Here is a 14,102-nt window from a genome sequence, read left to right on the forward strand (position 1 = left end):
GGTAGCAGCTGCATACATAAACAGGCATTCACAAGGATCCAAAGGCAAAAAAATATATATGAAAAAAAACAACACTAAGGCCAAACAACACTTTGCTCTAAGATTCCATAGTAACTACTGATTTCAGTTAAAATCTTTGGGATTATTAATGTGCCTGAAGTAATGTACATGCCCATATCAGGTCTGACTGCTGTCAGTCAGAGTTTTAGTTAAAAGCCTCTTTTCACCAACCTCCAGATAAAAGTAAAATACTGTTTGGATACCAGAAATTGTGTAGCAGAAGTGGCTACTTCTATCTACACGTGATTTGAGCTGACACTGTCCACCTGTTCAAGTAAAAAGAATCTTCAGGGATGGGTTGTTTTTAAAACAAAAGCATACTTTTTTGAAGTTCCCAGAAAGTTTGTATAATCAAAAGTTTATGTTTTTACAACTATGTTCACATGATGACACCACCTGATTATGTCCTGTAGGATGGATCAAAATGGACCAGAGAGCTGATTACTAAAATTAGAAAGCAGAGGCAAGGAATGTATTGGGTGACAAACTTCTGATCCCCTAAACAGTAACTTTATTCAAAATTATGAATACTTGGTCCTTTGCACTCTTTGGTTAATGTATTTACATCCATTATATTTTACAGATGCAAGAACTCTCAAACATGAAGACATTCTATCCCACCCTTACAGTCCTGTACAGGAATATAGTTGCAATACAGAACTGTTACTTAGTTGTCCCTGCTCCAATTCATTAAGCGCAATATTTCCTCTAAGGTGCACCCCATTAAACTCACGGTGAGAGAGCTTCTTTCCAGAGTGTTTCCAGTGTGTTCCAGTTGTTATAGAACACATTGAAAACAAATAGATTTCTTATTATTCTAAAGTAGACTGTAATTGTTTGAAATACATCAAAATACCACCTTGTAGCAGCAAACCAATTTTAAGAGAGAAAAAAAGTGAGGATTTCAGTCTTGCTCTATTTCTCTCTTAACGTTGGTGGTTCAGTTTTCAAGGCTCACACTTCTTTTTAACTGGCCACCGTAATGGCTTATGTGCAGCCTCTTAATTGAATGTGATTAAAAAAAAAAAAAAAAGTCCTTCTACCACACATAAGGACATGGCTCAGCCTGGAACTCAAACTAAGGAATTATGCAAAGCTGTCCTAAAGTGAAATCCACAACTGTCAGACTTAAATACTAACCTCTCTTAAGATTAGTCTCCCTACACTAAAGAAATATAGCGCACTTACATGCTTGTTGCACTGGAAAAACACTTCACACAGAGAAACCTTTATAGCCTTCTACAAACATGGCTGTCATCATTACAAAGACACCAACTCTAAGTATTGACAATGGCTGTCTAAGCACTGATTCATTTGAAACTGATGCCATACCACTGTGGTTTTCAGCCTCTCTGATTCATCAGTATTCAGTGTTCCTACTCACAGGAACCGCTTGGAAAACATATTCAAGATGATCCTCCCTGAGCAGAGATGTCTTCATAAACACACACAAATAGCTACAGCAAACATCACGATCCATTTCTGCGATAACACTGCATTTGTAAGTGCCAACCAAAGCCACTACCTGAGCTGCGTATTATTAGCTGACACAAACAACTATCAAGCATCCACCAGGACAGAGAACAAATAAAAGCTGAGTTCAAGCTCACCACTACCATAAGGACCACCTAAACAATGACCCCACTTTGGCCTACACTTGAGTCTGTGTGCACAGAGCACATTTCCTGGTACAATGCCCAAATTAGGAGCCAGGAAGTATTTTTACTGAGAAGGCTATCCTGTCTGAAAGGTGAAGGGTATGAAATAAATAATACATTAATCACCTCTATGTCAAGCTGAAGTGATAGCTCTCAACATATGTCTCCTTCAACTAGCAGCTACCAGAAGAACAGCAGTGGCACCAAAAATATTGAGGGAGCGTTTGATAAGAACACCAGAAGAGCTGACAGTACAGAGACTCTCTGGCCACCACTGAACAGTATTTGTCATAGCAATGCCATTGGGCATCATCTGGATGTAAGCTCTGTGACTGGAGAAGAAAATATTAATACACAGGCTATGGAGTTTATCCTTTTAATCCCCTGTGGCCATACCCCTGTGCTCAGGTATCAAGGCTTCCTCTAAGATCAAGGGAATCTGAACAGGAGCTTACTCAGAGACTAAGGGCACAGGTGGGGAGCAAGAGAAGCGCCTTCAAGCAGCTGGTTCTCATATTCTTAAGAGATTATTAGAGTTTCCAGCTAAAGGAAATACCTCCTCAACTTAAGACGTATACACTTTGACTTTCAGCACCACAGTCCTCTGTGAGGACCTGACTATCATCCTGCTGAGGCACTGATACATAAGAAACCTCACATCATTTCCTAGCAACACAACTAGTACTACCAGCAGAAGCAAGACCTTTGTAGCCAGCTATGACCTTAACCATAAATATCTTTTTAGAGAGTTTATCTAGTGTCCTTCAAGTTACAGGATGCTGTTCTGCTTTCAGATACACAGTCTGTCACCACTGCCATGGCAGCCACGCCTCTGATAAGATATTTTGGCCTCCAATTTTCAATACAATTTCCTGTTTTCGAAATTTCCTCTGTGTTCCCCAAACACCGGCCCCACTCCTCCCCATGCCTAGTTTTAGAAAACATCTTTTAAACAGCAGTTTTCCAGCATAATCTTAAGCACAGTGTGCTGAAAAAGAGACCATGCTTACCGAAGAAGCTTTCATAAGCTTCATAGGTCTTTCATAAGCTAGACCTTTAACATATACTTGAGGTAGGATTTTTTTCCTGTGCTTTTACATTCAGAGAAGGAATATTGAAAATACTCAAATGGGAGGTAAATAAATGTAGTGAGGTGTTCTTAAGAAGGCATAAACTGCAAATGGTAGAATAGCAAAGATCTTAACACTACAGTTTTAGGTCTTATTCTCTACAGTCTTTCTTCCATTATATTTACAGCTTTTACTTTACAGCCCCTTACTCCTACAAGTACTAGAACTATTTTAAAGGGTAGAAAGTGCCAAGTCCATGAACTTCTCTTTTAAGAACAAAACAAACAAACAAAAAAACAAAGAAAAGGAGATGACAAAAATGCTTTGCTCCCACAAATCTTTGCTGATGAGAAGAAGCACATCCCAGATACCAAGAGACTGAAGCAGTACCTGGCACAAGCCCGTTACTTCAGTCAGAGGAAAGCAGTGGATCAGCCACCTGGCTTTATGTAGGTTTTCCTTGCTAAGGTGAGCTGTGGTGTACATTAGGGCACCATGACTTGGCAGGCAGCCTGCTGTGTGTCCAAGATAGGGCAGTGTGACAGACTACCAAAAACATCATACTTATATATATATATATACACACATACTGGTATACGGTCCTGGGTACTGCATTAAAAAGAGGATCAAAAAAAAAGATCATTTGACACCCTTCTCCTCAATACTTCTTCAGCTGAGCTTGTAGAAGAGCCACATAAGGAGAGGGGAAGCTTTTTAGAGAGACTCATTAAGAGTCCATCATTATTCCATGTACAGTCTCCTTTTCAGCCTCCCCAAGAATCTGTTAATCTGTGATCTACTCTCCACTGTAATCCCAGTCAAAATACATCAGCAAAGGTAAACATCTATGAAAAAAAATTTGCAAGTCATATTCCCAAAACACCAAATTTAAATTCCTAAGCACCTAAAAAAAATACACAAATCATTCAGAAAGTCTTCTAATATACTTGCCCAATACAATAATTACAAGATTATATTCATGCATAACCAAACTAAGATAATTCTAATGCCTAACTAACCGAAACTGAACTAAAGGCACTGATTTTAATAGATCTCCATCTATGACTTTATGAAATAAAATCTATACTTTCTTCATATTTGTCAACTGCCCGACCAATTTTAAGGACAGTGCAGGGTAAAATATTATTGCTTAAACTGGTTGAGCATGTCTAAGCAGAAGTCACTGAAATCATTGTATTAATTTTCCAGAAGATTCTAAAATAAAAAGTAATATCCCAGTTTTATCACCTCTGTTATTACCCTCTTTCTTCATTCCATTTATTGTTTCTTTGCCCTGCAAATGGCTGTCTTCCTATCTTTGGTAATTATAAGAACACATATTTCTATCTAGCAAAAAAATGTAGATAGCTGTGTAGAAACTTTATAATTTTTCAAAAATCTTAAAATGCATCATCATCATCTGTTTCAAAGCTTCCCAAGCACAAGAAGAAACAGTTCTCTACAAAGAGGCATGCAAAACTCACAACTAAATGTAAATGTCTCCTTCTATAAACATACATCTGCACATATAAACAAGAAACAATTTTAGTACAATTCCAACCCTGCAAAAAAAAGGACAGAATAGGAGAGGAGCACACAGGGTAAGTTTTATAGCGTGCATCAAAGACAAGACTGTCTTCTAACATATTTTGATAGCTGCTTTAAGGAGAGCACAACGATCAGGTTTTCTTCATCAACATGACAGATGGAACAAGTGGTTTGCTTCACAAATAAGGAAGTTGTAGTCTGCCTGCTAAAAACTAGGTAATCTATGGAAATATTTCAATAGTAGATAATTTTATCTTAGGCATGTCTGCACTAGCTATTTCTTCCACTATGTGTTCACCTATTTACAGAGCAGCACTTATTTTTAGCTAAGGAGACTATTTACATGAGGCTGCAGTACATAATCACAAAATTACGGCAGATCAAACAACTTGTTGAGCTATGAATGACTACACACTTGAGTTGGGAACCACGTGGAAGGAAACACTTGACAATGATGGCCTAGATACATTTGCTTCACAGGCCAGCAGCATGCATCAGATTATCTCCTGGAGTATCAACCTGACCAGCACTTCTGAAGTTGCTCAAGTCTACAGAGGCAAAAAAAAGCTGTATTTACATGAAAGGTATAGACAAACCTTGCACTTTTAGGTTAGACACTCTGTTCTGAAAATTTACCCTGACATTTATTTTGATTAAGCTCTCACAAACAGCTGGTTCTGCTTAACTTAATCTCATTAAAAGTCCCAAGCAGACGAATTTAAACAGGCCCTGTTCTACTGTAAGTCTAACCTGTAAAAACATGACAGTCCACAAGTTTCCAAACAACAAGTCTCCAGCATCATGTTCACTGGTGTATGTATCTTCTAACTGCAAGCTGCAGCTTTAGTAGTACTGAGTGAAAAGTGTTTCTCTCTGCCTGTATTATGCCTTCTTACTTCTCATTTGTAGCTTTAAGTAAGCAGACAGATTCCATTTTTTGTGGCTCACTTGAGAAATCAGCTGAAACAATGAAGGGGAAAGGGGCTCTGTGTAGATCAGCCTTCCTGAAAAGGCTGTAGTTAGCAACTCAAGGTCTGTGTGCATTAAAGTGTGATGGATGGTTTCACAGGGCTGGTAACTTGAACATATTAATTATATGAGTCTATCTCGTAACCTAAAAGGCCCTAAAAAACAGCTTCTGTCAGTCATGCTGTTTTCAGATTTAGCTGATTTTTACTGTGCTAAGCAGAGACAAAATAGCCAGGTAAGCTGCAGCCAGTAAATTTAGAAGGGAGTGAGAAAGATGATGAGTTCTGTTTATCAGTGCTGTTCTGGCAATACATTTCCAAGAACCCACTAACCTTTAAGGAAAGGGACAGGGGGTAATTACAGCTAAATAGAACTCAGTTATATGAGCTTTAGAGACCTTTCAAGGAAACAGATGCATATATTTCACAATTTAAGAAAGTCAACAAGAAAAAGAAAAACCAAAACCCAATCACAGACACTACAAGCATTATTCCAGAAGTGAGCTTAACAGCCACTTCTCCCACTGCAACACTCACAGTACTTGAAGTGCTTTGACACTCGAGCAGTTTGAGATGGACCAGTGCCACACACAAGGAAGTTTAAGAACATAAGAACATATATAATATTAATCTCATATTATCAGAACAGTTAATGCAGATAATTAAGCCTTCCTTCTAACATGCCTTGTTTGACGTAACTGCACAAGTTTGAATTTATTCAACTCAAGTCATAGAAAAACCTTTTGTTAATAACACTTTTGCAGTCAAATCAACCTTTGCTACAGCACTGCTGAGATCAATAATACAAAAGAGAGAAATCTGGTGCAGTCTGCCCGTCAATCAGTTCTCTTCTAAGCCACATTATGTTTCATTCATCATGCTGCACACCCTACTTCCTTGCCCAGAGGAAAGGGAATTAAAAGGTCACCACTTAGCCAATAAAATATATATTTAGCTGTTTGTGGGGAGGAAACAGTATCTTTAAGCAGTCATCCAAAGAAGACAGACTACCCAGAAGGTTGCATGCTACTGCACATCAATAAACATCTTGATCTAGGAACCGAAATGGAAAATATCAAACCACTGCAGGTATGAAAGGGGGACTCAGAGACCTGTCAGAAAAATTACAAAATTAGAGCTGAGCACTGCATTCAGCAAATAGATGATATAGACACAGCAGAAATAAGTAGTGCTGGGAGCTAGGTTCAGATAGCACACTGAAATTTTCAGTAACAGGAAAAAAATCACTTTGGATACTTTTTATATCTATCTGCATTTTCTCTTAGGTCTCGCTACTGGTAAACACATAAGTCAGCTCCTCTTTTCTTTCTTTACCTCTTCAGTCTTTCCAGGACTGTTTCACTGTAAGCATAATAAAAAAAAAAAAATTAAAGAGTAATACCCTGCTGATACCTATTTAATGATTCTTTTAATCCCAAAAATTGCTTTCTCCTCCATTCTTTCAGCCTCACTAATTGAGATGCTCCAGGGAACAGTCCTTATGGAACATGTGGAAATAAGAAAAAGCACCTAAATTGTACTTCCATTGCATGTCAAAACAAACATTAGATGCTTAAGACAACAAAAACAGCACTGGGATTCTGAGAAAATGCACTGATTTTTTGCCATCCATGCTGCTATCAAAACACATGCAGCAGACTTATCATCTCACTGAAGAACTGTAGCTGTAGAACAGAGCTTTTGCACTAGAACTACTGTAACCAACCAAGAATAAGACCAACTGGTATTCTGTATTCCCTCAAAAAAAAAAAAAAATCTCTTATGGCATTTCATCCTGAATTAACAGGTTTATATGCACACAACTACACTGAAATGAACCTGATGGCAGCAAATTACATAGTGAAATAGGAGGAACTTCAAATGCCAAACCATAAAGCTCTCTAGGACCAGAACAGAGAATCAAGATGACATGATTACAAAACCAGCACAAAATAGCTGGCTAAGAAAGAACGATGAGAGTGTCTCTGCCTGGAAAGGGCTTGAAGCTACAGAAAGGGAAAGAGTCTATGAAGACACTGGAGTCACAAGAGGAAGAAAAATGTACATTTACTGATGGGAAAAATACAAGAGAAAGAACAAAGAAAGAAACATTACCTGTGGCACTGAAGAAAAAACCAAATTTGCAGTAAACTTTGATAGGTATCCAACACTGAAGTTCAGCTAATGTACTGGGGAGGAAAAAAAACTCCAAAACAAATCTCAAAACCTACAGACCCCACAACTTCACATGCAAGTCATAGTGAAAATACATACACAGTGTGCTGTATAGCTAGAGCTAAAAGACATCTCTTATGTAACTTATGCTTTGTCAATGCAGAATTAAAGAATTGTGTTCCTTTAAGGAATAAATTCACTATAAAGGTCTTCCTCAAAAGAGAAGAAGGAAAAAAATAAAGGCAATTGCTTCCTAAAACTGGTCCCTAGTCAAAAGGGACCTATAGAACTGTACATAATCACCTGCCAGCCTTCCTGCTGAGAAGGCTTGAACTTCTTGTACTTCTAGATTTGATTCCTACTCCTGCCAACATTATCTGACTCCAAAAGCAGGCTCTGTGGACCACTTACACGATGAGACATCACGGCACATGACTGCAAGTGTCAGAACTTGACCCTCACAACATATAAAGGATCAGATCCCTAAAACATGTAAAATTATGTTCATTTTTGTTGAAGTCTACAGGTACATTCTCATGTGAATGATTTTGGGAAGAGGAAAATCTGAAAGGATCTACAAAAAAGAAACTCCTTTAAATTCTGTTGAATTGGGAGTATCCCTGTGCTTTCTATATGTGTTACTCTTTCCACAACTGTGTATTTCTTGGCACTTAGTAAGAGGTACCCAGCATGGTGCTTGACTGTTCCTCATAAGAGCTGATTATGCTCCCACAGCCACTTAGAGGAAGATTTAGAAGTATGAAATAAGTACCTACACATCTCCATCTTTTAAAGTAGAAAAACATTAACTTAAAATAAAAAAAGGCATCTGGCAAATGAAAATTAATTTATTAAGCCCAAAATTATTTTAGCCGCTCAATTTGTGCCCCCCAGTCCTATGTGCAGAAGGGCCAACTACCAGCAGTGACTGCTGCACCAGTTAAAAGCACGAGATTTATACTGGCACTCTTATTAGAGCTGAGGTAATTTAAGAGGAATGTCAGCACAAATTTACTTTTCAAACTTTATTACTCTGCTTTAAGAGGAGAAAGAATGCCTGCTATTGTAATTTTTAAAATATTTACAAAATCTTTGGTATCTGGTTTTAGTCGCACAGAGTTAAAACCAAAACTCTAACATCACCTCACATCACTCTTCTTTCATAAGAAAACAGAAGAATAAGAAAAATCACATTTAGTGAAAACAAAGTTTTTCAAGAGAAACGTGATCACTCTTCACTCTAGATAGAATTCAAGGCTACTGCTGAATTAAAAGGAGGACACGTGGACTGCACTACAAGCTATGAGCTTGTGAAGCTGGCTTCCATAGGTATCTGAGCCATTCAAACCCACTTCCCTTTGAACATGCAGGTTCCTACCATGGAGAGCCAAAAGGGGATGAAAAACTCAAACTAATGACATCTACGCCAGTTGCACAACTTTAATCCTGAACCAGAGGCCACATTCTCACCTTCCTGCCTGCAGACTGAATTTCCTTCTCTTCTTGTGGTAGGGGAACAATGTAACCTACTTTTCATATAATCTTTATTTCTCTTTAAAGAGAAGGATGCTGGAAACTGTCCTGGTGGCCATTCAGTAGTGACCTTTTCTCACAGCATAGAGAGATTTCAAAAATCACCTCTGTACCATGAAGGCCTTCCAAAGTCATCTCTAACAGACATGTATTTTATTATTACAGAAACACAGGAAAGAAATGCGTAAGTTGAGCAGAATACAGAAACAAAAGGGAACCATGTGGGAAAGAGGCAATTTTCTCTTTGGCTTTGCAAATAGCAGGCAACAGAAAAACCACTGATGGGACCATGATACTTTTCCTATTAAACCAAATACCTTTTTGAACATAACTACTTGTAATAGCAGCGTTAAGGATTAAAACAAAAGCCCATCCTGTGCAGTCAAAATGGAATTCTAACAGAGGGAACCAAAGGAATAAACAACAATTTATTTGCTCTGCCTCCTCGGGCTCTGCCTAATGCCTGCAGTTAGGAGGGCACTGTCCTCAGGTGGCAGTGCCACTCAGCCCCTGCTCTCTCAGACAAGGCTCCCAAGAACAATGCCATTTTGAGGTAGACACCTGTCCACTGGCAACCAGCATGAGAACATCACCCGCAAAATGAGGCTACCACATGGCAACATCTTTCAGTCACTACAAAACTTGCTTCCAAACTGAAACAGCTACCAAGAGGTGAAAAGCCCCGTATCAGATTTCTAATCCCTCCTCTTTACAACTTTTTTTTTTACTTTGTAATGATCCATGCAAGTGGATGGTCTTACAAAACTTGCTCCCTCGAAAATGTTTCCCAAATCACTTTGATTTTCACATAGCAAGGATTTTTACAATGCAAGTGAGAAGTATTCTGTTGCTCATTATCTATTTGATAAAACATACTTAAAAAAAAGGTCAGATAAAAATTGGTATAATGTGGAGCTCTAGTGGCAGTGAAGAAGTAAAGCAGCACATAATACCAACCATGAAAAAGTAGATATTGACCTTTAGTAAGGAAACAGTAACATAATCATAACAGATGGATGTAAACAAGGAAGAAGGAAAAGGGGAAGAGCTTAGCATCAAATTCAACATCATTTCAGGCTCACAGAATGCATCTCTGCAAACAACATGATGAGTAACTCTCATTTCTGTGCATAAACTTGCATCTTGTAATTTATTGCAGTTAAGCAACAGAAAAAATAATATCCGTTTGCTTATGTTAGCCTTAAAAAAAAAAAAAAAATATATATATATATATACATTTATGCATATATATATGTACAACAGGAAACCAATTTTCCTTACCAAAACTAGCTGGGAGTTGAGTAACTCTACGCACTCTTTTAGAACAGTCCTAGTCAGATATATTGTCCTTCTCACGATAGCCATGGCAACTCCTACACCAGCCAGTAAATACTCTGTTCTCAGCTGTATCATCAAAATAGTATACCAACCACTGTAGGCAGCTTTAACACTGAGTTTTGGAAGTCCCTTCAGACTGATGAGTTTGGCTGGAATTAAATCCTAAACTAGGAGAGCTCCTTCCTTATACATGAGTACTATCACACATCCTGCTGGCAAGCATATTCATCTTAAGTCCTGTTGACAGTCAATATTCCACCTGTCAAGGAGATGGGTCTTCATACAGAGTGAGAGGATATGTAAAGCATCCTCTGTATCTAGTGTGCCTCATCACAGAGGATGCTGGAATTCCTACATGCCCCTGTAAAACACTGGCATTATTTTCTTAATTTCCAAGGTGCTAAATGAACTTGGCTATACATTAGAGGAAGCTTCTGAAGCTAAAACAACATTGACAGTTATCAGACTATCAAAAAGGAGCACAGAAACTGACAACACTGCAGCGTGAATGTGCAAACAATTGACTGCAGTAGTAGAAGGGCCCATTTCCAAAGTCAAGCAATATCCCTGGTTGCACAAATTGACAGTGTCAAACCTTCAGTAAAAAAACCCTGCAATTCCTTCCTAGAGAATCTGCTTTCCACCAAGACTACAGAAAAACAAGACTGAAAAAAACTCATGTATATATTACTGCTAACTTGCAATAGACCCTCCACCTATTTCAATCCATGTTATAAATTGTTCAATATTTTTGCCAGGGACTTTTGCTCTACTTCCCAAGTTAAACACACAGTGCCTTGATTCAGTTCTACCCCATGTAAAACAGAACATATTTCATCTGCTAGAGTAAACCATTAACTTCTTCCTAAGTGTTATTGTTTGGCAACATCCAGCCTAATTGGGGGGGTTTATTAGCATTAATTCCAATATAGTGCTACAGTGAAAACAAATTAGTCTGGGCGTAACAATTTTTCCACCTAAGGAACAGCTGCTGATTGAAGAGGCATCCCCTGGATCTGACTCAGGTGTATTTCAAAAGCATGGGATACTAAACACCCCGGAGTTACAAGCCTCCGAGAGGAGATTTCCAAGCTGTGTCTGTTACCTGGTGGACAGTTGCACTCTGGAGCCGCTTCTCTCGCTACTCGTATTTTTGCCAAGTGCTCGTAGGATTTCTGGGGGCGAGAGAAGCAACATGAGGCCACTCGGCGAGCTCGCTCCGCCACAGGCAGCGCTCCCGACCGCGGCCGCAAACTGGAATTTACCGCTATGCCAGAAGCTGCGCAACCAGCGGTGGCTTCTTTGCTTGGACTCGGCCTAAGGTGTCTCGCTGACCTCACCACCCCCACATCAACAGAGCCAAGCCCGACACCTCTGGGTCTCTCCCACCGCCGCCGCAAGTGACGCCCGTCTTTCTGCCTTCTCGACACGCGCGGTCGAGAAGCGCAGGCACGGCGGCAAGTTACGGATGAGAAAAGCGCCTCAGGGGCGGCAGACGCAGGGTCCCCCGCCACCCCCTATCCCGCCCGCTCCAGCAGCCCGGGGCGCCCTCGGCCCGCTCCTCCCCCGGCCCCGCCGGTCCCCGGGGATGCGGGCTCACTTTCCCCGCTTCCCTCTCCATCCCCCCGAGCAGCTCGCCCCGGCCGCCCCCCTTCATGGCTGCGGCCGCCCCTCGCCCCTCGCACCCCCCATGCCCGCCACACGCACACCGCACGACAGCGGCCACCCCGCCCCGCACACCTGGGCGAGAAGTCGCTCCACTTTCTCCTGCATCATCGCGTTCAGTTGCTCCAAGGAAAAGCCGGGCAGCGGCGGGAGCGGGGCGGCGGTAGAGAAGCCCCCTCGGGCGCCTTCGATGGCCGCGACCCTGGCCTGGAGGTCGCTGGTCCGCACCCCCAGGTAGACGCAGGAGGCCGCGGCCAGCGCCGAGAGGAGCGCGGCCAGCGCGGAGCCGACCGGCCCGGCCCGCCACGGGCAGCGGTCCCCGCCGCAGCCGGGCTTCCCGGGGCTGGGCTTCCCGCTGCCGCCGGGCTTCCCGCTGCCATCCTGTCCTGCGGCTCCTCGGCTCTTCCCCAGCGTGCTCGCACACCCTTCAGCTGCGGCAGCTTTGATTTCCTTTCCTCCGCCCCCCATGGAGGCAATTAGTTTACAAACAACGATAACAAAAATAATAACAACGAAGTAGGAGAAAATAAATAACAAAATGGCAAAATAATGATTTAAAAGAAGAAAAAAATGCGGTAAGTAGAAGCAAAGCCCGCAGCCGGCTCACACACTTTGAAGGCGAAGCGGCGGCGCGCTCCGCAGCCCGCACCGCACCGCACCGCACCGCGCACCGCCCGGCAGCGGGTCGCGACCCACCCCGCGGCAGGGGCGGCGGCGGAGGGCGGGGGCGACGAGCCACAAGTCGGCAGCGGGGCTGGGTGCGAGACGAGCCCCCGCGGCTTCCAGCCGCCCGTCGGAGGGAGCAGCGTGCTCTGCGAGCGCTTTGCCACTTGTCAGAGAGGTTTTCAGGCGCGGGGCGGGAAGCGCCCCCCCTCCGCCTCCCGCTCCCCTCCCCGCCGCCGCCGCCGGAGGACTTGTTGCTCCCGCTCCACCTGCCTGCCGGCGCCCAGCAGCCGCGCCGCGCCAGGCGGGGAAGCCCGCAGGCGGCAGGCAGCCCGCGCTGCCCCGCTGTCAGCCGCGGAGCCGCCGCCCCGCGTCTCCGCCCTCATCGGCATAATTTATTCACCTAGGCGGAGGGGCGGCCTGCGGGCCGCGGGGGGCTCGCTTTGCGTAATGCATGCACGGCGTGCCGGACATCAGACTCACAGATTAGGAGGACGAGGGTCGCAGTGGCCTCGGGAGGGGCGCCCACGCCCGGTGGTAGCGGGGAGGGGGCTGCAAAGGGCGGGGGGAGCTCCGGAACACTGAGCAAATTTACAGCGGTTTATGGCTGGGCTGTCATGCCCACGATGCGGGCATAAAGCACGGGAGCACTCCGTTGTCCTGTTCTTTTTTTAGAGTGTGGAGGATAAACGCGTATAACTCACCGTCGCAGGCAGGCGACGCAAAGGCTCGCTTCCAAAGAAGCAGCATGCACTAACTTCCCAGGTTTAATTAAAAGTAAACCTTCCCAGGTATGAAGGTTTAATTTTAGCCAATTTGTTTATTTCTGAAGTTGCTTCTTCACTGTTCCGTGCACACTAGCCAGTTTTCATTGTGTCTGGTTCGGTTGACTAGAGAAGGAGCATCACCATCCAAAGAACTGCAGGTGTGGCCTGATGGAAAGCTTGGTGGTTTCTGGTCCTTTCCTCTCTGCCTCTTACTTTCCAAATGCTGCATTGACCTGCTGTAGTTTGGTTCTCATCTCAGCATTATCACAGTGCATCTCCTATAAAGCATTTTAGTGTGACATTTCTTGTGTTTGCTACACTTTTTGAACCAGAGAAATTTCTTAAAGCAGGACCAGATACTGAAAGAACACATAGCTCACCCTGTTTGGCATTTACTTGTGTGAACTCTGACTACTTACAAGATACGGGATGAAAAAGAGATTTGTCCAACTACGGCACTTCTCAGGCAAGACTAAGAATGTTGGTTTACACTATGAATCAAGTTTTCTTATGGAATCATATTTGTGAAGTTTTATTACCTATTGTTTCCCAAGTATTCAGTCACAACTGCCATGAAGACATGGATCCAAAAAGCTTTGTGGGTTTCAGTCTAATTACTTAGACTTTGAATAAAGTATACCAGAAGTTCATAGCTAG

At 42.5% G+C, this 14,102-nt stretch overlaps 1 protein-coding gene across 1 annotated transcript in view; it reads right to left on the reverse strand.

The window, feature by feature from the left end:
* Window positions 1-12,580, reverse strand: part of COL25A1 (collagen type XXV alpha 1 chain) — a 309,918-nt gene extending 297,338 nt beyond the window's left edge. The window contains exons 1-2 of the mRNA XM_069012103.1: window positions 12,091-12,580; window positions 11,456-11,525 (exon numbers count right to left, since the gene is read on the reverse strand). Coding sequence (XP_068868204.1) covers window positions 11,456-11,525; window positions 12,091-12,483 — 463 coding nt within the window. The 5' untranslated portion in view covers window positions 12,484-12,580. The remainder of the gene's footprint in view (window positions 1-11,455; window positions 11,526-12,090) is intronic.
* Between the last annotated feature and the right edge of the window lie 1,522 nt (window positions 12,581-14,102).

The sequence above is a fragment of the Aphelocoma coerulescens genome, chromosome 4, assembly GCF_041296385.1.
Source record: "Aphelocoma coerulescens isolate FSJ_1873_10779 chromosome 4, UR_Acoe_1.0, whole genome shotgun sequence".
Classification (NCBI taxonomy): domain Eukaryota; kingdom Metazoa; phylum Chordata; class Aves; order Passeriformes; family Corvidae; genus Aphelocoma; species Aphelocoma coerulescens.